The sequence below is a fragment of the Chaetura pelagica genome, unplaced genomic scaffold, assembly GCF_000747805.2.
Source record: "Chaetura pelagica isolate M959 unplaced genomic scaffold, ChaPel_1.0 scaffold181, whole genome shotgun sequence".
Taxonomy (NCBI): Eukaryota; Metazoa; Chordata; class Aves; order Apodiformes; family Apodidae; genus Chaetura; species Chaetura pelagica.
Window position 1 is genome coordinate 1,473,518 of NW_009951992.1, and position 23,105 is coordinate 1,496,622.

The 23,105-nt window shown below is 48.9% G+C and overlaps 3 protein-coding genes across 3 annotated transcripts in view; all 3 read right to left on the bottom strand.

The window, feature by feature from the left end:
• Positions 1-922: 922 nt before the first annotated feature.
• PTPN22 (protein tyrosine phosphatase, non-receptor type 22 (lymphoid)) lies at positions 923-14,714 on the bottom strand. Its single transcript, XM_010001895.1, has 22 exons — positions 14,589-14,714; positions 12,393-12,501; positions 11,592-11,668; positions 10,627-10,722; positions 10,191-10,229; positions 9,822-9,893; positions 9,671-9,730; positions 9,096-9,238; positions 8,602-8,668; positions 8,121-8,198; positions 7,503-7,595; positions 6,714-6,790; positions 5,230-5,955; positions 4,727-4,739; positions 4,585-4,696; positions 4,320-4,450; positions 3,808-3,835; positions 3,288-3,365; positions 2,889-2,995; positions 2,214-2,244; positions 1,608-1,685; positions 923-987 (listed from the first exon to the last, which is right to left on the bottom strand). Exons 1-22 carry the CDS (start codon positions 14,673-14,675, stop codon positions 923-925), a joined length of 2,367 nt encoding a protein of 788 aa, XP_010000197.1. The 5' UTR covers positions 14,676-14,714.
• A 709-nt stretch (positions 14,715-15,423) lies between these two features.
• On the bottom strand, positions 15,424-18,175 carry BCL2L15 (BCL2-like 15). Its single transcript, XM_010001906.1, has 4 exons — positions 18,070-18,175; positions 16,267-16,409; positions 15,943-16,158; positions 15,424-15,441 (listed from the first exon to the last, which is right to left on the bottom strand). The coding sequence occupies exons 1-4, from the start codon at positions 18,173-18,175 to the stop codon at positions 15,424-15,426; spliced, it is 483 nt and encodes a 160-aa protein (XP_010000208.1).
• A 2,208-nt stretch (positions 18,176-20,383) lies between these two features.
• The window catches only part of AP4B1 (adaptor-related protein complex 4, beta 1 subunit), a 4,618-nt gene continuing 1,896 nt past the window's right edge, over positions 20,384-23,105 (bottom strand). The window contains exons 5-9 of the mRNA XM_010001917.1: positions 23,088-23,105; positions 22,063-22,166; positions 21,681-21,888; positions 21,099-21,383; positions 20,384-20,811 (exon numbers count right to left, since the gene is read on the bottom strand). Of these exons, the coding sequence (XP_010000219.1) occupies positions 20,384-20,811; positions 21,099-21,383; positions 21,681-21,888; positions 22,063-22,166; positions 23,088-23,105 (1,043 nt within the window). The remainder of the gene's footprint in view (positions 20,812-21,098; positions 21,384-21,680; positions 21,889-22,062; positions 22,167-23,087) is intronic.

The following is a 23,105-nucleotide window of genomic DNA, read 5'->3' on the forward strand; positions in this document are numbered from 1 at the left end:
TCCGCCCGCGGGCGCATGCGTGTCACGTGTCGCGCGGCGCGCGGGGCGGAGGAGCCGCAGGTCCCGCGGGTTGTGCGGCGGTGGTCACGTCATAAACCGCTCTCTGTTCCAGTAGCCGCCAGTAGCTCCTCTCCCCACCAGCCCTTTCCGTTTTTCTCTCTCTACAGGAAGATAATCCCATGCAGCAGGTTCCTCCCGCCGAGGTGTGGGCAGGAGGAACCCGCTGGGGAAACCTGTCTGGAAATCACATCTGAGACACCCGTCTGAAATTAGGTGCTGAAGAGTCACATCCCCAACACCAGCATTGCTTTAAAAACACAAGGGTGTTTGGTTTTCGGATAGTGAGGGCAGCTGGGTCAGCCAGTTCCACAGTCCTACGCTGGTTCAGCTTCTGTATGACCATCAGCTTGGTCTTACCAAGGAAAAAACCTCAACAATTCTTTCTAAAATCTGAGATGCAATTCTCCTGTAGTCCCAGCAATGCAAACACTTATGGCAGTGCAGGTCCTTGGCGATGTGGCCCCAGATGCCAGTGAAGTTCCACAAATGTGTCACCTTTTGCCTTGGCTGTTCCCTTGGCCTTCCGGGTGTTTCAGTGCTGGATCCCGTCACCAGGTTAGGCTGCCTCAGATCCATCCAAAGCACAACAAAAACCACGTCCCTCCTTAGGGTAGAACACCTGTTCGTGTTCTCAGTTCCCATCCTGTTGTAGATTAACTGAAAGTGCTTGGCTGCTGGTACTTCTGTATTCTTCTTTACTTTAAAACTTCAGTTGATGAAGAATGTGCAAGTAGTGCCCGAGCTGTGTGTATCCTGCCACAGCTTCTATGTGTTTATTTTTTTGGAAACTGTTCTGGGATGAGCACTCCAGGCATACCAGAAGAACTCCACAGATCTGTCATGCCCAATCTATAGAACATATCTAAATATTCCATGCTGGGGGTGGATTTCTTGGTCCTTTAGGTTTTGAAAATCGATTTGCAAAGCCTAGAAAGAAATAATTTTTCTTTTAATGCAACAAAATATGTATGTTATAGATGTTGCTTATGTAATTCCTTAAGATAAAACAGTATTTGAAAATACTTTCACTTCAGTTCTTTTCCAGACTTTAAAGATATGTCAGACTTAAAGCAACATCCTGTAGCTATAAATCAAAGCTGGTGCAAAAAACCTCTATCAATGTGTCTATCACAAAAACCATCATTATAGCATGAATATTCAGATAGCTAGATGTATGCCCAGTCAATAAATGACTGCTCTCTACTAGAAAAATGTAAAATGGAACGTGTGGTGTTTCTCCTCTGCCACGAGGTGAGGCAGCAGCCCCGGGGCCAACCTGCAGCTCTGCCTGTGCCTTCCACCGCTGCCGCTTGGACGCTGTTTTCAGGTGCAGGAAAAACACACACCTTGGACTCTTCATGCACTGAGAAACATTTGTCCCATCCGGGCTCAGGGCTTGTGTTTTCCACCCTTACCTGTTCCTTAAGCAGCTTGTGAACAAAGTTGTAAATGTGTAGAATATAATAACCACGACTTGTACTGTTTGCAGTTTGGACCTTCAGAAGCCAGAGATTTTCCCCCACCAGAACACGAAGAGAAGAACATACCAAAGCTAAGGAAAGACCTCGACTGGTTTGGTGGGGCAGATTCTGGTTGTTTTGTCAGTGAAGATGGACCACAGATGCCTAGAAATAGAAAATGAGACCGAAGCAGTTAGTCATGATGGTAATTCCCTGGACTGGGACACACCTGTGGGAAAACACGTCCCTTCCCAGCGTGGCACCTGCGGGCACCGTGTGGGCAGAGCTGGTGACACGCAGCTCTGACCCTGCTGGGAGCGACTGTGACTGCAGCACAATCCTCCGGGGACACTTCTGCTCAGAAGTGCCTTTGGCAGCTTCTAGCAGTCCTATTTTCAAGATAAACATTTTAATTTTAGATCAAAGGGAACTAAAGGAGGAACTCCCAGGATAGGGCTTCCATCCCCCGCCGCCCCTCTTCCCCTTTTCGGGTGTCTGTCCCTAACACAGCTCCTGCTGCCCAGGCACGGGGCACTGACTGCCCCAGCAGCTCCTGCTCAGGCTCCAGGGCAGGCAGGTGTGCTGGGCATCCACATTTGACACGTTCAGGTGCTTGGAAATGCAGTCCCACATATTTCTCTATGTACTTGCTCAAAGCCACCAGGAAGATGTGCATTAGCCTGAAAGACTTACTCTTTCTCACATTTTTCAGTATTTTCAAGCTCTGTAGGGGAAAAAAAAAAAAAAAGAGACTGGTTGGAAAAAAAGTGTGTCAAGCAGTAGATCAGCTGCTATGAGAAGGGGAACTCACTGATAACATGTATCACATCTCTCAAGGATCCTGCCTGGCAGCTGAGGCTGAGGCACAGACTTCTGCCATTCACTTTGTCTCTCCCTTTTTTTCTAGGTGACCCAAGTGCCTCCAGTTTGTACTAATCGTTCTGTTTTCCTCAAATGCTTTTCAACTCAGTCATAACATCCCAAAGTACAATTGTTCATGAGGATAATTAACTAGGGCCACAGTAAGAGGAGACTGGTGATGAGCACCAGATGAGATGTGGTCTGTCCTGCACAGGAATTCCAGCTTCCTCAAGCATCTTTTTCCCAGAGGAACTGGCACCTCCTGTGGACAATGTGCCGAGGCACAGCCATTCACGGGGTATGGCTGTAGTCCTCTCTTCCTACTGCAGTGGTTTTGTTGGCAGTTCTGCAACAAAATATTGTTATGAGTCTTATTTCCCTGCCCTAAATACCAGCAGCCTCAAGACAGGCCATTTTCACCAGGTTAGGAGTGAGGAAGCAGCAATAGTTGTAGCTCTTCTCACCACCTCTGTTCTCAATAGCTTTTGTTTGTTTTGTTTCTTTTACCTTGCTTCTCCTGAAGCTTTTCATGGGCTCTTTTTGTGACATTTCAGAAGCATTGCTCTCCAAGACAGGAAAACTTGTTGCAGAATTTCTTGCAGCAGGCTGCAGACCTGGGATCAGACATCAGAGTATGTTCAGTGGTCATTCAAGAATCCTGCTTTTTTCTAAGTGCCTTGTTGCTGCGTTTCATTTCCTCTAATGCAGCAGTTCTAGACATTTCCAGCAGGTCCCCTAATTGCATTTACTTTCTTTGTATCTGCTAAACTGTCCTGCAGTTAAGTTCTGAAGCACTACCATTGCTGATGCTCTCATCAAGGGGGCCACAATCTTCTCAGCTACCTATAGGTTTGGGTGTGAGTGTAAAATCTCAGTTACAGCCTGAGAAAATAACTCCTCACTTACTTGCTGTGTCCTCAAGAACAAATGATTCCGGGGTTCTCTCAGGGAGCGGGGGAGGAGAGTTAGAGTGATCCCTTTTCTCTAAGAAAGCCAAGATACAAGAGTTGGTTACCTAGATTTATATATATAAATATTAAATATATAAATATTCATTCATTTATTTATTTATTTATATATAAAAATCTCAGTTCACTGAGAAGTCCACAGCTCTCTAGCCAGCACATGTCAATCATCTCACAGGAGACACAACATGCAGCACAGGATGAGACAATCCTTGGCCTGAGGAGGCTGCAAGGGGCATGATCAGGTACAGGGTGAGGCAGAAGCTGGTTAGGAAATATAAAACTACCAGTTAATTTGCCTGCAGAACTGCTGATTCTGTTTAAACTATTCAGTTGTAGAATATATAGGAACACAAAATATCTGTTGTACTGAGCACAGATCCTAAATATTTACTAAAGCAGCTTCAGGAAAAAGCAGGCATTATTTCCAAAGATAGTTTATCCCAGTATTAAACTTATACCTGTTTGTGGGCTCCAAAGCTTCACACTCTGGAAACAAAAAACAAGGAAACTATTTGAAATTACCAGAACTAAATGTCATTCTCGTGCACACAAGCAAGGCAGAGAAGACAAGGAAATTACGTTACATGCAAACACCCTCCCCCACACAGCTCCCTGCTCATGTAATGGAAGATAGACTTAACTGCTTCACCTTACTAAGCTATAATTCAACTGTGAGCTGATCAAGAGATGCCTAAATTTCATTTATCTCCTGCCTGTTCCACAGGGTGGTGTGAATCTCAGCAGGCCACTAACCTCCCATCATCTTTGTCCTTCTCTAAAAGAGGAAAGATGTTTTTACTACCTTGTATGGGATATAGGACCCCAAAAAATAACATTTGGAGTAAAGCAGGTGTCAGTCAGGAGAATCCTGGGAAGCACACAGTGCTAAAATTAGGGTCTTTCTCACAGGAGAAAACATAATTAGGAAATTGGCATAGTGATAGTGCTGGCAAAGAGGTAAGCTACTTACCCTACATGTTCTCAGTCTCACTGAGTCATTAAACACCTCTGAGTGAGACTCACCACTCCACTCAAAAGAGGTTCCAATATTTGTATTTCTGGCTGGAAGCTGAAAATCAGAAGTTGCCAGAGGAAATTGTCCTACAAAGAATTCAACATGAGAGAGGTAATTTCTCTTGCCAGGCAGCAGGAGCAAAGGCACTGCAGGATGCTGCACAAATGTGGGAAGAGCCCCCAAAGCACTTGTCAGCCCCTGCTTCATTAAATGCACTTACCAGATTCACTGGCCACAATAAAGGACTCGGGGGTTCGCTCGGGCAGGGGTGGAGGATTGTCATCATCTGGCAGTGGCAGGGTGGCTAATTGGGGAGACAGGGATGGATTAACCTGCACAGCAGACACAGCAGAACCAGAGACCAGAGGCTCAGAGCTTACAGATGTTTCCCAACCACGCACCCGAGGTGATGGGTAAACACCTCTAAACTGTTGTTAAAAAACCCTTATAGTCCTCAGCACCAGCTCACCTGCCTCTAGCTCTGTGGCCCAAGGGCAGAGTTCCAGCAGTGTCAGCAGCAGAATCCCAGTTGCACAGGGAAAATGGCAATTTTTTACCCCTGGCACATGGCCAAGTTCATTGCTGCTCAGCTTGTGTGGGAACCCCCAGAGCCCCCCAAGAGCCTCTGGCATCTCAATAACAAACACACTCCATGACACTGAACACTGAAGGGCCTGAGCAGGACCAAGCTGAGCAAATGTCAAAGCTGTGGACAATGGGAAATGTCCAACTGAGCCAGGACTGACCAGACCAAGGGATAATTCCACCTTCTTCATGTGGTGGGTGGTGTTTTCAAGGCTGCAGCTCAAACAAGTACTGATGTTGAAGCCTGGTTCTCTCAGATGCAGTGAGATGTCAGCGCCACTTACCTGGGGACACCGTCTCATCCTTCAGCAAAGGAGTGTGGTGGGACACGGGCAGTGGGGAGCTGGCCACAGCACTGACAGCAGGGGCAGGGAGGAGCAGATCCTGCCCCTCTGCCCAGCACTCACCAGACACCGGGGACACGGGGTCATCTGGAGAGACTGAAGAGAAGTAGGGGTCTTCTGCTGAGCAGCAGTTCGGGTACAGACATCGCCCGCGGTTTCTGTGGCTCAGGGCACCACCCAGGCCTTGACTCAAGTGATGTGGATTAACAGGGGAAAAACCGTCCTCCTTCACCTGGAAGCTTGAGCAGCAGGCACCTGGCAGCTGTGAACTCAGGGCAGGCTTTGCACCCCTCACATCCCGTTCCCAGCCTTCTCCCTGCTGCGCCAGCACGAAGGGGGTGGACACAGCCCGTGTCAGGGGTGCTTGGCCAGACCCGCTCCTGCCTCCTGCCCGCGGCCCCAGGGGCAGAAGCAGCTGCTCAGGGCAGATGCTGCTGAGCTCCTGGCTGCGGCGTTTCTGCAGAGCCTCCCCAGGGCCCTGCTCCCCCGGGGCAGCCGCCCTCCTGCAGCTGAGGAAGTCCAGAGGGGCGAAGGAGATGGCCTGTCTGATGGGAGGGACTCCACGGCCAGAGCTGTCCTCTGCTCCCGGGGCAGAGGTTGTTGGGGGTGCTTTGCTTTGTCCCACTGGAGGAAGACATTGACCCTGTTCCTCTTCCTCTGAGCTGCAACAGAACACCATGATGTGAAGTTGAAGCCACTGGGTACTCAGAAATTTCTGCTAACAAGACCCCACAACATTGCTCCTGACAGCAGACCGAGGGACACAGAGCCTGGAGCGCAGGGAAGAACTGTGCCCCCATTTGAACACCATTCAATGGGGAACAGAGGAGGCCCCTTTATGTGGTAAACTACACCCTCAGTACAGACAGTACCAAAAAGCAAAATCTGTTATGGGAAGCAGACCCTGCAAACCAAAACATGCCCATAGAAAGGCCCTGCCACCCTCTGAGGCTGCCCGTGTTGGGAAGCTGGACTCCTCAGGCCTGCTGTTCCCACAGCACAAGGCACGGGGTTGGCACATGCAGGTGATGGATGGGGCCATTCCCAGGCCGGGCTGGGGGGAGCCAGCACAGGGCTGTCTCCACCTGCATGAGCTGCCTTCTGTGATGTGTTGCCAGTTCACATGTGAGACACTGAGTACCGACCAGGAGCAGCCCCAAGGGAAGAAGAGCGAGAGAGGTAACGGCAGGCAGGGAAGAGGCTGAAACTCAGGCTCAGGGACACATCAGGGAGAAGATCAGGAATTATGTTAGGAACAAATGTGAGAGTCAAAGTGGGACTCAGGGAAGCTGCAGATCCTGTTCACGATTCACTCATGATTCAAACAGAACTGTGTCACAAAGCACACATGAAAAGATGCATCTTCCGAAATGGGTGACTGAAAATATTAACCCAGGGGGCACTTGTGCTGTGGCCTTACCAGGTTAGTAATCTGAGAGAATAAATATCTTCCACTGGAGTCAGAAGTGGCTTGGCTACAGGGTGCCTTGTTTGTCTCTAGTGAAAGAAAAAGTTAGAAAACAAGAGTCGGAAGGATGAATGCAAAGAACATGAACATGCTATTGCAGGACTTCGGATTCCTGCCAACTCCTTGTGAATATTAATGCATTTTGGAAACTACAAACAGAAACGTGGAGCAGAGGATAGAACCTCCTGAATGGCAATTCCTGCCAGCACCTTTTTGAAAGGAGAGTACAGTGAGCTGTACAACCATCCAGCTGTTCCAGACATCTGCCAACCAGCCTGCACAGACAACTCTGCCTTTGGAACCCTCCTGGGCATTCATCCTGGCATGTCAGGTGCTGGTTTCATCTCTGATATGTTGTGTGACCAGCCCCCATGCTCTGCAACAGGCTCTCGGAGGGCAAGGAGGTTTGGGTGAGCAAGAGGTTTGGCCAGGAGCTACAAAACCACATCCGGCCTTGAACTGTTTAATGCATTTCTCTGAACCTCATCTTGCATCTCCTTTGCTTACAGACTGTGCACAACACATAGAAAGAGGCTCTTTTCTCACTCAGCTCTGGAACACCCTGCAAATCCTATGGCAAAACTGAGGCACGAGTCCCACCATAGGATCCTGTTCCCAATATTTTAGACAGAAGCTGCTGACAAAATGAGCTAACTGCAACCCTTCAACCTTTGCCTAAGAATGGCAATGCATTTCCTTCAGAGAGATTGTGAACAGCTACACAGGAAAGGTAAGGTTTACCTGTGAAGCAGCAGAATCTTCCTGGGCATCAAGGGCTTTAATCTGCCTTTTGAAGAGCTCAATCACTGCATCATAAACCAGCTCGTACTGCTCCTGTGTTACAGACACATAACACACATGTGAGAGCTAGCTCAGCAGTACCAGTAAATGGTCACCTCTTGCCCAAACCAAGCACCAGCCCCAAGGGAGGCTGCCACTTTCCAGTCCACTGGTGAATTTCAGAAAAGGTTGAAGCCACAATCTTCAAAGGGTTCAGACCAAAGCATTTGGGATTTTTTGGGGTGCATAAACAATGCTGTTCTGCATTGAGCTTCCTCTTCAGTCTATCTCAGCTGAGAAGAGTTCCCACTTTTATTTCCTGGATAGTCCCCCGTGTCACAGTGTAAGTGTCTCACAAATCAGACTGCAAGAACTAAGCTATTTCAAGGAAATGGTCAGCTACCAAATTCCTTTCTGAAAAGCATTCTTTTGTTCAGAAAAGGAACCTTACAGAACACCTGCACACCCCAGTTCTCAGCAGCGCAACCCCTCTGTGTTTCCTTACTGCAAACCCTCCTGGAGACACACTGAGTTCCCAGTATGAGGAGCACACCAGTTGGTGAAATGTCCCAGACATACCTTGGTCTGCACAATGGAAGGTCTTTGTGTGCGCATGTCCTGGATCAGGCTGAAAATACTGAAGTTCACTGGAACAATCTTGCAAGAAAGAGAAAATACAGGACAGAAAAATGACAAGTCTAATCCAGAGCAGTCTAATTCAGGGCTGTGCAGAACAGGAGCAGCTGCTCCTTGAGTCCCATCAACTTGCTGCAAGTCCAGGGGATGCTGCACAGACATCTTATTGAAGAGACAGAGTGAAGCAAAGTGCTAGTTTGGAGACAATGAATTTCTGATTCTTGAGCATGAAGAGACAGACATAGACAGTAAAGCTGTATTGCAGACAAACTGGGAATGAGGTGCTAGGGGTTTGGCCACTGCCACTCTCCAGCCAGGCTGCAGGGAGTTGCTGTTTGTGGCTGCCACCTGAAATACCCTGCGTGCAGTGAGAAGGGGAAAGTGAGCGTGCAGGGCTGCGGGCCCGGGCTGGACTGACACTCACCCCGTCCCTCAGCAGCTTCTGGGTGTAGTCAATGGCACAGAGCACTCCTGTTCTCCCACAGCCAGCACTGCAAGGACAGTCACAGCAGGTTGCAGAGGGTGGGCACGCTGTTTTTTCTGGCAGGGACACTTGAGAAGCATCTACAGCCTGGTATCGCCCTCCTGCCCCAACCACAGAGGGTGCAGATCCCCAGGACATCCCTGCAGCAGTGTCCCCCATCCAGCCCACACCTCACCCACTCCTGACAACAGCCTCGGTCCTCCTGCAGTCACCAGCCCCCACGCAGACATGCCCAGTGCTGGTGGTCTCCACTGCACCTGCCATCTCTGGCCTGCTGCTGCCTGTCTGCATTCCCTCCCCCAGCTGTACTAGCTGTCCTCAGAGGACACCTTTGCCCTAGGTCTTCCTAGGAGAGGAGCCCAGGGTCTCCAGGGCTGCTCGAGGGCAAGAGTGTGAGCACCAGGACCCTTCCCTGACATCCCCAGCTCGCCCACCTGCAGTGGATGCAGACTGGGACATTGTCATCAGGCTGGTAGCAGCGAATCTCACTGATGAGCTCCAGGATGGGGTCAATGGATGAGGGGACATCATGGTCTGGCCAGTTTTTGTAGTGGAACTGGTGGATGGTGCGGATTTCCTGCAAGAGGAGAAGGGCACTGGAATGTCTGGGATGCTGCTGCAGCTCCAGCAGGTGCTGGGACATGGGCAAAGGGGCAAGTTCTGCTGTGACACCTCCTGCTCCCTGCTGCAGCAGCAGGCAGAGGGTGGAGACGCAACGTGCAGCTGTTTGTGCTGCAAAAGAAGCGTTGCCATTTTATTATATTCTTGATGTTACTTGTCAGCCTCACCTACCCAGGGCCTGCTTTGTCATGGCTGACAAACAGCTTCAGAAACTGAAGTTTGACTTAATTCATTTTTTACTTTCTTTGTTCCTTCAGCTACTGACAAATCTCAGATACCAGGCTGAGCAGCATGAAATTTTCTGCACAAAGTGTGCCATATTTTAATATATTCTTTCTATAATAAAGATAGCCAAGATACATGTCCTGCCTTGACCTTTTCTACCTACCTCATTCAGGGTCACCTTTAAAGTCCTAATCACATACTCCTTTTTCTTCTCCTCCGTTTCCTGCAGAAGAAGTTAGAGTCACATTTTCTGCAGATGACTCGAGTTCCCAGCCCACGGGGTGTGCCGAGCTGCAGGCAGCAGCTGTACTCACACAGATGATGGAGAAAGGGCCACAGTGCAGGGGAGAGCTGCCCACCTCTGCCCAGTACCGCTCACACTTCTTCTGTTGTGAGAAGCAGGACACGATGGGTTACCCACCACCCGTCTCAGTTTGCAGGACAAACCTGCAGCTGGCAGGAGCTCAGCCCATGCTGCCAGCCAGCTCCAGCCTCCTGTCCCTGCAGCCATCATTGCTGGTTTTTCCCTTCCAAAACAGTTTAAGAATATGCAGCTGGAGACTCAGGAAACAGCTCATATCAAACAGAAACTCACTGTCCCTAATAAGGTTTAATAAAATCCGCATCTGTCCACCCTGCCCTGGCACTGTCACAGCAGAGGCCAGCTCTGACACATTACTCACCTTTCCCATTTCAAACTCCATACAAGCCATGACCACAATCTGCAGAAAGAAGGTTCATTTTTGAGAAGTTTGAACACAAGTTTCTCATCCAGCCAGCAAAATTATACTGATCACTTGCAGGTCCTGATCAGCAATGAGGAAGGCCTGTGGGCTGCCTTCCCCAGAGCCCCGGGCTGCTAAGCCAGACATGGGGACACCATCCACAGCCTGGGAGCAAGGACCTTTCCCACTCAGAGCCTGAGTGCAGAGACAGCCAGGAGCAGACTCCTGTCCAATCACAAGTGTGGAGGAGGCTCATGGGAAGGATGCAGAGCACATGCAAGATCTGGAGTAAAACTCTGATATTCCCACTGTCTTCTTAATCAAAAAGGACTTCTATCTGGCTGTACAGACAACTTTTAAAAAAAACAGAAAGGTATATAAATCTAGACCTTACCAGGACTTCATACTCCCAAATCATCCTCCAAAAGTCAATGACAGTAGTGGAGAGAGGACCCTGGGTTGCAATGTATGCTCTTGGCCCATAGACACCCTACAACATTCAAACCAGACAGTAAGACATCTTTGCACAGCTCACAATCAATAATTCTTTCTGAATCTTACTTCTTTTCAATGACCCTGTTAAGGATTTAGGAGGGCTTTTACATAGTTGAATTTTAGGCACCTACATTCAATGAAGCAACCAAAAACCACTGGACTGCCAGCCTCCCAAAGGCACACCCAAGCCAGGGAGCTGGGCTTGAGGTGGCATCTGCTCCCAGAGACCACCAGTTCCTGCAGTGCTTTTGGGAGCTCAGAGGTCATGTTGCAATATCTGCTCAAGCTCCACAACTTGGCACAGTTGTGGCTGTTGGCCAAAGAGTGACCTGTGATCCCCTCAGGAAGGTCTGTTTTGCAGATGGTTTGCACAGAGCCCTTGGTCACTGTGGTGGAGAACGAAGGAAACCTTCTATCCACCCATCAGGGAGGGCTGTGAGCACACATGGAGCTCCTGCTGGAGGGCCAGCCTGCCCTGTGGCTTGCTGTGGGCCTCAGCCGTGCTGCAGTGCAAGGTTTCCTGCCTCTCCACTGCTCTCAGCCAAGGTGATTCTGGCCACAGGCCACTTTACACCAGTCACACTGTCAAGGAAGTCAGGGCTGGAAGCCACAAACTGTTCCACCACCTGCCCCAGCACCAGCACCTTGCCCTGCAGCACCTCCCTGGTGCCTCTGCTGCTAGGGCTGGTTTTGGAGGGCTCACTGGCCGGACATCCTTCACACCAGCTGTCCTGGAGCACAGCCCACACACCTTGCACTCACCAGAGCTGCAGGACCTGCTCCTCCTGGCACAACTCAACCAGGTAGCACTAGCAGCTGCTACGTACACCTTTGCACTGCAAAACACCATGGAAGAAGCAATACCTTGATGAAGTTGGCATTGATGTAATGAGAATCTGCATCTGATGTGATCAGGGACAACTCCACTCTGCTGTGGTCAACTGCAGGCACAAAAGCAGAAGCAGCAGTAGTTACTGTTTGCCCTTCACAGTGGGTGAGCTCCTCAGACTGCAGCAGGAGGTGCTTTGGAGGAGCACATACACCAGAGAGCTCATCCCAGAGCAGATGAGTGGCTGTGCAAGCAGCAACAACTGCTCCTGCCCCGATGGCTCCACCCTGAACTGCCAGTGCCCAGAGGAAAGCCCCAGACAGGCAGGGTCTCCTCCAGAGCTGAGGGGAGTCTTCCAGAGCATGCATTGCTACTGTCAAAGATAAAGGCTTAAATCCAAACAAAATTCAAGGCCAATGGACAGCCAGTGATACACTCATGCAGGCAACAGTGCTGGCAGATACAGCTGCCTGAAAGGAGGCTGGAGTGTGGTTGGGGTCAGTCTCTTATCCCAAGGAACAAGAGGAAACAGTCTCAAGTTGCCTGAGGGGAGGTTTAGATTGGGTAATAGGAACAAATTCTTTACTGAAAGGGTTTTCAGTCACTGGCACAGGCTGCCTTAGGCACATGGTGGAATCACCATCCCTGGAGGTATTTAAAAGACAAGTAGATATGGTACTTGGGGACATGGTTTAGTGGTAGGCTTGGCAGTGCTGGGTTAATGGTTGGACTTGATCTCACAGGTCATTTCTAACAAAAATTACTCTATGATTCTATGTAGGACTGAAGGTAGGGAAAAAAGGGCTGAATAGGAGTATTTGCCATTTCCAACCTACAGGGAAGGATGTCCTTGTATCTGTTCTTCTTTATGTTCTCTAGTTGCTCAGATGCTGCTGCAGGGTAGATTTTATCCGCTCTGTACTTTGTTGACTGCCTTTTCAGCTTCTATGATAAAAGAATGGAACAAATGACAGCAGATGTGCTACAGACAATACACTACTAGAGAGTATGTGTGAAGGTCTCTAGGGGTCAGGTTCACTACCACGAAGCACGATCTGCACCATTAATTCTTTCCTGAGTGGTTTCTCTCAAGGTACTCAGAACAAGAACAGAGACAGCAGTCACCTGAGAGCCCCAGCACAGGCTTGTGAGGAATGGAAAGTGTGTGCTGAGGCAGTGCCCACACGAGGCTGGGGCATGTAGGCTTCTGAAGTGATGTGATGCATTTACACATCACATAAAGCATCACCCTCACAAACAAGTGAGACATAGGGGAGTTATTCTCAGTGTAAATGACACCCAGGTAAGAGGAGTAACCATGTTAAACCACCTTTAACAAATTATATCAGAAATGTCAGATTAATTAATTTATTTTTCTCACTTTAGTAAAGATGCTCCCCCCACTTGTAGCTGCAAACAGCAATGCTCAAGCCACCGAAGGAGCACAAGCAATCAGAGCAAAGTAGCTGCATGCACTGGTAAAAGAGAAAGGTGAAGGGAAAAAAAGGCTGTCATTACAGTAACACCAGCACAATTTGCATGTACAAATGCTTGTTCACATAGAGGGGAGAGGCATTAGGATGGATAAATAGCATCAAACATTTCTACCAAGTCTGGCAATGCAGCCCTCACAGTGCCCTGTTAACTTGAAAAAGTGGCCGCCCTGGAAAGATCTCTTCCCAGAACACCAGGAAACACAGCTTTGACCACTTCTACCTGCTATTTTGGTCAGAAAACTGACAGTACATGTGACTGCCAGAACCAGCCCATGTGCCAGGGCTGCCCGGGCTGCTGCCTCACCGGGCGCCGCAGCGGGAGGCGGAAACTCAGCAGCCGGTGACAGCGCTTTGTTCCATGGAACAACAGACTGTCATTGCAGACTGATTAATCACTTCCCTCCAGCCCAGGCACCTGGAAACCAAGCACTAAGCTTTTTCCAAGTGTTTGAAGTGCCAGTCTTCACCAGTACAACAACAAAGCAGGGATGGATCTCCCAAGGAACCCTTAGTGACCTTCCCCAGAGATCACTGCCTGATGCAGCTCTTCTCCAGGGGGGTTAGCTCAGAGCCAGTGGTTATTCTGGTGTTCGAGACATATCACATCTCAGCTATGTACCAGTTTTACACTTCCCTATGTCTTCTGAATCTGGGCAATGCCTTTGCTGCTCAGAGCAGCCCAGGCAGCCTTCCAGAGCCGTTGCTGCCTCAGCTTCAACTGTGAGACCCTGGATTGTGATCTAAGGCTCACCCCTGCCACCCAAACAAATAAAAACATGCCAGAGCGCTCACAGACTGGGGAACTGCACAGACTCAACCAGTGAGACACTGCAGAGCACCAAGGAAGGTGAAAGCCATCATCATTTTCTGCCAGTTTTGCCTTCAGGGAACAATAAATTAATTTCCGGGCGGCAGAAGCACCACTGGAGACAGAGCAAATGGATGCAGAAGCCCTTCCAGACAACAGCACTGGCAGCTGGAGAGTCCAGCAGCTCAGATGGCATCTTCCCACACCTCCACCAAGGTGCCCATGAGAGGTGGAGCAGTCCCGGGTCCACAGAGCGCTTCCCTGAACCCCCCACCCTGCTCTGCAGGTGGTACCGGAGCAGGGTGGAGGGTTCTGTTGAAATGAAGAGAGGAAAAGCTACCCAGGTCCCTGACAGGAACAGGTGGGACACAGATAGAACAAGCTGCAATACAGGGAAGGGGCAGTGGCCCCATTTCCTCACGATACCCCCAGTTATACCACCAGGCGAAGTGAAACTGCGTCTTGACAAGCACATTAACCAAGCAGAAAACAGGAAGCACTTGGGTAATCATGTAAAAAGCACAGAGTTTTACTTTAAATTAAAGTTATTAAATTACTCTTCTGTCTTTACATTCCTTTTACCTCAATCAACTCCTATGTCTCTTTCTGCTATAAAATTAATAGAAAATCTCTTTGTCACATAGAAATCCTGTCCCTGTTGGAGAAGTGACTGAGTGGTTCCCTTTAAAATCAACTGAAACGCAGAGCCGTGCCTGAAGTGAACTTACCAAAAACTCGTCTGCAAACTCTTCTCGGTTGAGCTTCTTCCTTTGGGCCCTTTCCAGGTTTTGCAGCAGAATCTCCCTTTGGTCCATGTTGCTGGAGCCCGATGCCGACGGTCCCTCCGAACCTGGGAACGGATCATGTCAAGTGCAGAGCGGAAAGCACCAGCCCGGGCAGCGCCAGCGCGGCTGCGGTTACTGACTTCACCACCAGCCTCAAAGGAAATTAGTACGTAACATATTGTGGTCAAATAACTACACTAGAAGATTCCCTGAAACAGCACACAATTCACATTTTGCCTGTTTTCCACATTACCTGAAAAATATTTTGAAAGAGTACTTCAGGTGCCTTGATACGTGATGCTCCCCTCCTGTCCTTTCTTGCAGATCAGGTACAGAATAGCTACAAGATTTCTGTATCTGGCTGCTAAAAGGCAAAGGGCTGCTGAGCACCCTGGAAGAGCCATCACTTTTAGTTTAAAATAATGTCAATTTTCAATAAAAAGAAGCCTTTAAATCACCTGAGAAGAACAGAATAGGTCTTTAGAATAACTAATGGAAACATGTTTTCAAAGAAATATTCACCTGATGAGTCTGCGGCACTATAGCACTAACCTAGAAACCTTGAGTAAGACTGAAGTCCACTTTTATGGCTAAAGAGAAACACAGGAAGATAAAACAAATTAATAACAACAAAAATTTATTAATTTTTGCTCCTAGTGATACAGAATCTCTTTTACACATTGCTTATGTGCAGAGTTCTGCTCACAGCCTCCTGAAGAAATACAACAGCCTTTCTCCTGGTTAAATTATCTTCTGGAAAGTAGTGTTGCCCTTTCTCTCAGTTTTCCAAGTTCTCCTGAAAAAACAAACAAACAAACAAACAAACAAAAACAAAAAAACCCATGTGTATGCTTGTTAGAGAAAGAATTCAAGGCAGGTCTGAGGGAAGTGTCAGGAAGAGGATGCGGGATGTAGAGACAAGCAACCCTCCTCCTTTTGGAGGTTTCATCCCTTCCCCTACTAAAAGGCCCCAGGCTGGGTCTGTAAAGCTGTATGAGCAGGACAGCACTTTTTGTACAGCACATCTTTCATCACTTCGATGGTGTCTGAGGGAGCATGTTGAGCTCCCAGGATACTGAGATAAGGAATTGCACCCTGAGACAGAGCAGCAGAAGGGAAGTTTGTTGCTGATCCCAGACCGACCTCTCTGAGGTGTTTATCCAAGCTGTGCTCCCTCAGCAGGGGGACATGCTGGGCACCAGTGAGGAGCCAAGTGAGGTGGGCAGGAGGGGCAAGAGACTCACGGGAAGAGCCATCAAGGTGCAGGCAAAGAGCACCAGCCCCTTCACATCCTTACCCATCCACCACGGGCCTCGATGTAGCTCCTCACTTGAGGATTTCCATTAATCACTTGTATGAGTTGGTGAGGATGCACCATAGCTGGGATTTTCTTAGCAACATGCATTATCAATTTCACAGAAACAGAGAGAAAAGCTATCTCGTAGGCCATCTCGGGGTTCTGGGCACTCCAGGTGCTGCTGAGAGAGCCCACAGCAGCCTCAAACTTCTCCATCTGCAAGAAGTGAGAATGCAGTTTGAGCTTCTTTGTAAATGACAGTGTGATAAAGAAGTCTTGGCTCAAAATCCAACATTCAGTTAAATTCCTGCACTTGCGCTTTACCTTTCCCTCCAGCACTTCCGCAAGATCCTTTGAGGAAACCCTTTCAAAATCCAGGTTGCACTGGTCCCCCATCCGCCGCAGGCGACTGGCGACCAGGACGGGGTCGAAGGCGGGCGGAGGTTCCGAGGCAGCCTGGGCGGGCCCTAGGGCAGGAGGGGCGGGGGGCTCAGCCGGGCGGGGGGCTCAGGAGGAGGGAGCAGAGGCTGCCCCGGCGCTGCCCCTGCCCCTGCCCCCCAAATGCTGCAGTTCCCGCCTCAAGTGCTCGGGAGGTGAATGCAGGGTAGACCTCTGACCAGAAGCATTAGGAAATGTAAAACCAAAGCCCCTAACAAAGGGTGCATTGATGGACAGGGACCAGGGGGCTCTGCCCCGTGGGTTTGTCCAGGTTTCTTTCCTCCCATCTCGGCTGCTTCATGCTCAAGTCTCAGTTCATCCCCACGCTTCTTTCTCCAAGGGCATCCCTAACACCACTTCTTTACCCCTCCAAGTTTCTGCCAGCTCATCCCTGCTAGGCTGCCATAAGCAGGGAGGGAAGCTCAGAGGAGTTGGGAAACATCTCGTTTCTCTCTCCCGCCTGCAGGGACGCAGCAGCACCGCTCGGACAGCAGAATCCTGCCTGCACCCCCAGCAACCCGAGGCTGCTGGTCCTGCCGTGCAGTCTTGGGAGAATTCGGGTATTATACTCAAAGCCTCTCTTGTGAGAAAGTGCAGATTGCAACATTTCAAAGTCTCATGGCAACCCAAATCAGGGAAGGTTCTCACAGAGGGACAAAAGGCATACTTTACAAATTTCAAGTGTATAAAACTCTTAGAACTTCTCAGCTAATGAGCACCTCAGTTACAGCATTTCCTCTTAAAGCACCTGAGGGGAAAAAACCAACAGAATATGATTGTTTTTTTTCTTTCTGAATATTACCAAACCAAGGTCCAACCAGAAGGATCCACAGGATACTGACATTTTCAGCAAAACCGTTTCCATGTTTGACTAAGTCCTAAGGAACTGAAAGCAGGATCTTTCGACATAAAGTCGTGGGTAACTTTATCCGGAGGCATCGCTTCCTGATCCAAGTCCCCTCCCTCATTCCAGCCCAGCTCCTCCCACTCAGGTGCCGGCACTCGCAGAACCTGCATCTCCCGGGGCCTGGGACAGTTTCACAGAGCTCAGGACAGCAGAAGCGGAAGCGTCTTATCCAGGAGAAGGAAACATGCAATACTCTAACAGAGACTTTTCATTAGGCAAAACAACAAACTTCCATGAAGCTTTTGAGAAATAGACTTTTCTTGCTACCTGTTGTCAGCAAGATCCCAGTGTCTCTTGGGACGTTTTAACTGGTCCAAGATGGGGAAAATTATATGAACGCAGGTGAAATGCTGGGTTTCTTGCAGCAATGCCCAGCAAGCTAAGGTAGTCCAAATTATATTGGGAGCTTTTTGAATCTGTATTATACATTAAAGCAACCAGTTTTATCCAATAAGCAGTATGAGCTTCCTTGCCAGGACCTGCAGCACAGGCAGTAACACCATCCCTCCAGCACAGCCTGTGCCACAGCACAGGGAGCAGGAAGGGGTGGCCATCCCTCCCTCAGCCCCCACGGTCCATTCTGCCCAGGCAGGCTGAGCCTTCAAACAGCTTTACCTCACCCAGACTTTTCCCCCCAAACAGACAGAGCTTGGAAGTCATCACAAGACTGCATTGCAGGAAACCCAGCCCTGAGCTACAGCCTCCTGCCCTCAGGTGTTCAGTCAGAGCGTTCCTCTGCTACCTGCAGCAAACCAACCCTTCTTCCTCCCCCCAGGCCCTACCTCCACAGTCTGTCTCCAGGCTCCTACACTGAGTCTCATCTTCACTGAAGAGGTCAGAGAACAAGGCTTCCACAACGCACTCGGTCTGCTTCTCAAAGGTTGTCATCGCTGTGTGTCCCCGCGCTGCAGGGCAGCTTTGACTCTGCAGTTTGGCTTCCTTTTCCTAGAACTGCATTTCTGGGAAGACTATGACCCAAGCCACTCCCCAGGACAGCTCAACATGCCAATACTGTTCTCCCAGCTGCCCCCGTTCAGGTAATGGGTGTGGTTTATTTTCACAGTAGGCCATTTCTGTTAAGATTAATGGAAATCAGCATTTACAAGCTATCAAAGTCTGTTGACCCTTTCATTGATCAAGAAAGGAGTCTGGATAAAAAGGCTAGAAGTCCCAAGTCTCATCCCAGAAAAAGACAAGTCTGGTGTAGCCACAGCAGATAAAATGAGCTTGCCAACGAGCTATTGAACATTTTTTTTCTGAACACTGCATAAAGCCAATGCTCCAGTGCAGCTCTCCGTAGGGACAGGAATACAACACATGCAGAAAGACACTGGAAACTGGTAATAGGAGCCCTGCTAGAGCTGACTTCTCATCTACTTTTGAATTCACGCCTAGGCAGCTCACCTGTTACAGTAACGTGGCATATGAGGCTGAAATAACTTGTTCCACAATTGCATCTGAAAGCCTACCAGGAAGTTGAGAGAGAAAAGCCCCCACTGACTCAGAGGCAGGAGCTGCACTGAGGTTCCCTCTGGATCCACAGCAGAGACTGGATGACTCCATCCCACAGACTTCAGAGTTGAACAAACAAGTACTCCAGAAAACAGTCAGGAATGATTCACATTTTTATTAGGAAAAACAGAAAGACAATCTAAAGCCTGTTGTTTAACTGTGGCAGCAGTGTTTCAGTGAAGTCCATAGAAGGCATATTGCATTTTCAAGGTATGCCAGTCATTACAAGAAATCTTAGAGAACCAGGATTTTACCACTGTGTGAAACAAGGCTGTGACAAGGACACTTTCATGACACTTACAAAGTCCAACGCTCCATATCTTGAATTCAATAGAGCACATGAAATGCTGTCAACATGCTCTTCAAAAAACAAGTCTTGAGGCTGGCCAGAGTTTAACTTTAAAAACTGTAAAAATTTAGTCACTGAACCCTGTCCTGCACTGTACTGAGGATGGGATGACTTTACTGTGCAGAAGTAAGTACCACACAGAAAACAAACCTTTACACACCCCATCTAGTTACAAAATAACAAATGGTAAAAACCAGTTGTCGTGAGCCGGTACCTGGGGGCTACCGGCTGTCAGGATGTTTTTGTGACTTCCCCCCACAGTGAGGAGAGGTTTGTTAAAAAAAAGCCCGAGCGTCCACCTCTCTCAGAGGAACGGCCGCTGAGGGTCCGTTTCTTAGAGGGTAGATTAAAGTACCCTCCCACCACGCTCACAAATGCTCACAAAATACACCAGTATCAGCAAAAATTTAATATTCCATAGAGGTTAATTATCTGAACAGCAATTCTTCCACTGGACAGACAGTTCACTGACATGGCCAAGGTGATACAGGCTACAGAACTCAAGACACTACACAACCTGCACTCTCTGGGCTCTCCTTACAGTAGCCTTGAGGAGAGAATTTCTGAGAGGGTGATTCATCACTACAGTAACACATTTCAACAAGAAAATACATTTATCTCTGTTGAAAAAGAAACATACTATTTCCAGTGAGCATGATGTACCCTGTCCACCCACCTCTGACACAGCCAAGCTCCATTCACCTGTAAGTGAAGCTCCTGTCAAAATCCATCCATCAGACAAAGGCAAACCACACCTCAAAGGAGCAAGGAACAAAACACTTCTCTACACTGCACTGTTCCTCTGAGCCTGATACAACTAACAGATTCCTGGAGTCACTGAACTGTTTTTTTAAATGATTTACCATTCTCATGAAAAAACCTCTCCAAAACATCCTGAATTTTGCTCATTTCTGGTTCCATCAGTCACATTGGTGTCTTGTGACAATCACCATAGGTGCCACCACTTCTGTGACTCATTCCTGAAGCAGCAGGCTCACAAATGTTTACCTTGTCATTTCCCCAACCCAGCAGCAAGACAGACCACCTGCCCTGCCCTGCCCCATCCACCAGCTGCAGCTGCCCCCACACCACCCATGCTTGGTAGGCTTGGGAAAGGGCTGCTAACACTCCTGCAGCTTAAAAGCACAAAACCAGCATCAGATAAGGAAAATGAAGCCAGAAAAATAAACTTTTGCTGTGCCCAGAGCAAGCATCCCACAGGGAGCAGGGAACAATCAGGACCCCAGCCCAGCAAGTGTTCCCATAATTGTCCTCAACATGGACGTGAATGCCTGCAGTGCCTCTGGCTTCGCCTCGCTCTGCTTCACCACAACCTGCATCTCTGAACCTGCTGCCTGGAGCAAGAGCTCTGTCAGGAACAGGCAACCTGTGCCATCCTGAGCACTGAGGTAAGCTTTCCATGGCTGGACACCAGCTCTGCTCATTGCAATAGTCTGAATGTGGACAATGTGAAGAGCCGTCTGCATGGTATCTGGATGAACAGTCCCACACCAGGGCAGAGAGAGGTGGCAGCTCATGTCCAAGCTCAGCCAGGTCTTCTCAAACTGTTCTGCAGTCAGGTAAACATCAGGAATTAAGGTGAGACTGCTTGTATCAGGATGAACCTTGAGGACTTTGGTATTCCCTTCAGAAATTAGTGACTCTGAAATGAAACCACAAATGTGTGAGATGCAGCATGTAAAGTGCAGCTCCCAGTTTCACAAAGAACATCTTATGGAGCCATCAGATGAAGGATTGGAATCACAGTGCCCTCAGCAGCCATCAGTCATGCACTGTGCAGGACAGTCAGAACACTAAGACAGTATTCTCAAAGCACAGTGATCTTCTTCCAAAGAAACTCACATGTGAGATCTCACTCAGATGTGAGAACATGTGAGAACATCTACTGACAAGAGGAAAACAGACCCCAGTGAAGGTGGGGCAGGTTACCTGTGTCTCTGGTCCTGGAGTCAGCACAAGGAGAAAATGCATAAGAAGTTTCTGCTGGCTGGTGAGCAGTGACGAGTGCCCAGCGTTCCTTGCCATAAACTGGAGCAAGAGTATTAAACTCTGAAGCCCATGTATTCACGGGCCGCTCAGCCTGGTCCTCCAAGAGCCCCAGAGAGGGGTCAGACTTGGGGCTGCACAGGACCCGTTTCACTTCTTCCACACCAGACTGCAAAAGGCGATAGTAGAACAATCCACGGTCTCGTACTGCCATATCCATCTCCTCCTCTGGGAATGAGAGGGACATAATTTATGGAGAATTCTATCATCCAGAGTCCCCCAAAGTACTAGCCCTCAATTACAGAACAGATTCCCAGGGATACAGTGTAAGCCTGTTACACTCACCAACCAGACACCAGGGGCCAAGGAGCAGCCTTAGCATAAAGCCACCTTACCTTGCCATCCCAGCTGTCTCCTCACAGCAAGGATGCTGACACATGGCACCCACACGCTGCGGACACAGCCAAACCAGGTCTGAAAAAGCCTGTACTACAGCTTCAGTGAAGGAGAATGCAGGGAACACACCAATGCAGTAGTAGAGCAGTCTCCCCAGCATGTCCTGACACTCGGCGGGACGCGACAGGAAAAGTCGCAGCAAGGCTGTCAGAAGCTCCATCTTCACTGCTGGGAACATCTCCGATTTCACATTCTCCACAAAGTCCTCTAAAACATAGGGGGCATTCGGAACCTTCTCACCATGTGTGCCCAGGAGCCAGATCAGTGCTTGCTTGCCCTGAAGGAACCCCATGACAAAAAGCAAATAGGTGCTGCTTAGAGAGAGGGAGAGCTGACATGAAATAGATACAGGAGAACAAGACACATGCCAGTTGTGAGCCAAAGGAAAGCCACACAGTCCCTGTCCACCCACCCTCAGCCACTGCCAGCCCACAGCACAAGGCCACCTCACCTCACTGTCCTGGAGGGCATCCTCACAGCCAGGCAGTGCCCGGCACACGGCGTCTGTGCACTGGGGACACAGCCAGACCAGGTCCCGGAAAGCCTGCACCACTGCTGCAAGGAAACACGGCGCTCAGCCTTCTCCAAGAGGCATCAAACCACCAGGGAGAAAAAAACCCAACAAAACCTAAAAAACCCCACTCAGAACTCTGTAAATCTTAGCTAGGGAGCTCAGTGCCTTGCTTGCGACTGTGATTTGAGACACACTGCAGTTGTAAGAGCAAAGCTGCACCAAGTCCAAAATAAAGCACTGAAACTTCAGATTGTTCCACTGGCTGCTGGAAAGTAATTTCTCTTCTGGACATTGCCCAACCTTCAAAAAGACACTCACTCATGATGCATCAGACAGACAAGGCCAGAACAACAAATTAAAACTAAAACCAATTCCAAATGAGTCTCATGTACTTTACGTCAAAATCTTAAAAGGCTCTGCTGCCCAGTTTGAGAAACATGAGCAGCTTCTAAGGCCTAATTCAACAGCTGAGTGCAAGTGTGTGGTTTTCAAAACTAAAAGAAAGAGAATTTAAAAGAGAGGGCAGAGACAGCAATGATATGAAGCTAGACCTGAGGACCGCAGAAGAAAAAGAGAAGCCCAGCTACAACTGAATCAGACTATTATCATATGAGGAACAGAAATTACAAAGATTCAAAAGATATATTTATCACCTTGGCCCTCAAACAGCTACTAGCATGTCTCTACAGAGTCCCTCACTGCCTAAGTCAGCAGGCAGCAGCCAGAAATGAATCTCAACATCAGACCATAAAGGCAGCTATGACCATCTCCCCCTTCACCAAGAAGAGCTCCTAAGGAAAGAAAAACAACAAGGTCCAGTCACGCTATATAGCCCCACTCCACCAGGAAGACTTCCACTGAAGACACCAATTAAATTAAAAGCCAAGTACCTTTCATAACCTCAAGTTTGGGATCACAAGCCCCAGCAAGGCCACTTCCTATAAAAAGCTGCAGATGATTACCTGAAGTGATGTGTTCCT

Bases quoted from the DNA above. Each gene is read 5' to 3' on its own strand.
- BCL2L15 (XM_010001906.1), bottom strand. From the start codon at position 18,175: ATGACAACCTTTGAGAAGCAGACCGAGTGCGTTGTGGAAGCCTTGTTC. The intron at 16,410-18,069 runs GTAGGGCCTGGG...CTCCTGCCCTAG, and splicing joins CCTGGAGACAGACTGTGGAG to GGCCCGCCCAGGCTGCCTCG. The intron at 16,159-16,266 runs GTAAAGCGCAAG...CACTTCTTGCAG, and splicing joins CGGAAGTGCTGGAGGGAAAG to ATGGAGAAGTTTGAGGCTGC.
- PTPN22 (XM_010001895.1), bottom strand. From the start codon at position 14,675: ATGGACCAAAGGGAGATTCTGCTGCAAAACCTGGAAAGGGCCCAAAGG. The intron at 12,502-14,588 runs GTAAGTTCACTT...CTTTTATCATAG, and splicing joins AGTTTGCAGACGAGTTTTTG to AAGCTGAAAAGGCAGTCAAC. The intron at 10,723-11,591 runs GTATTGCTTCTT...TGAATGTTGTAG, and splicing joins TCAATGCCAACTTCATCAAG to GGTGTCTATGGGCCAAGAGC.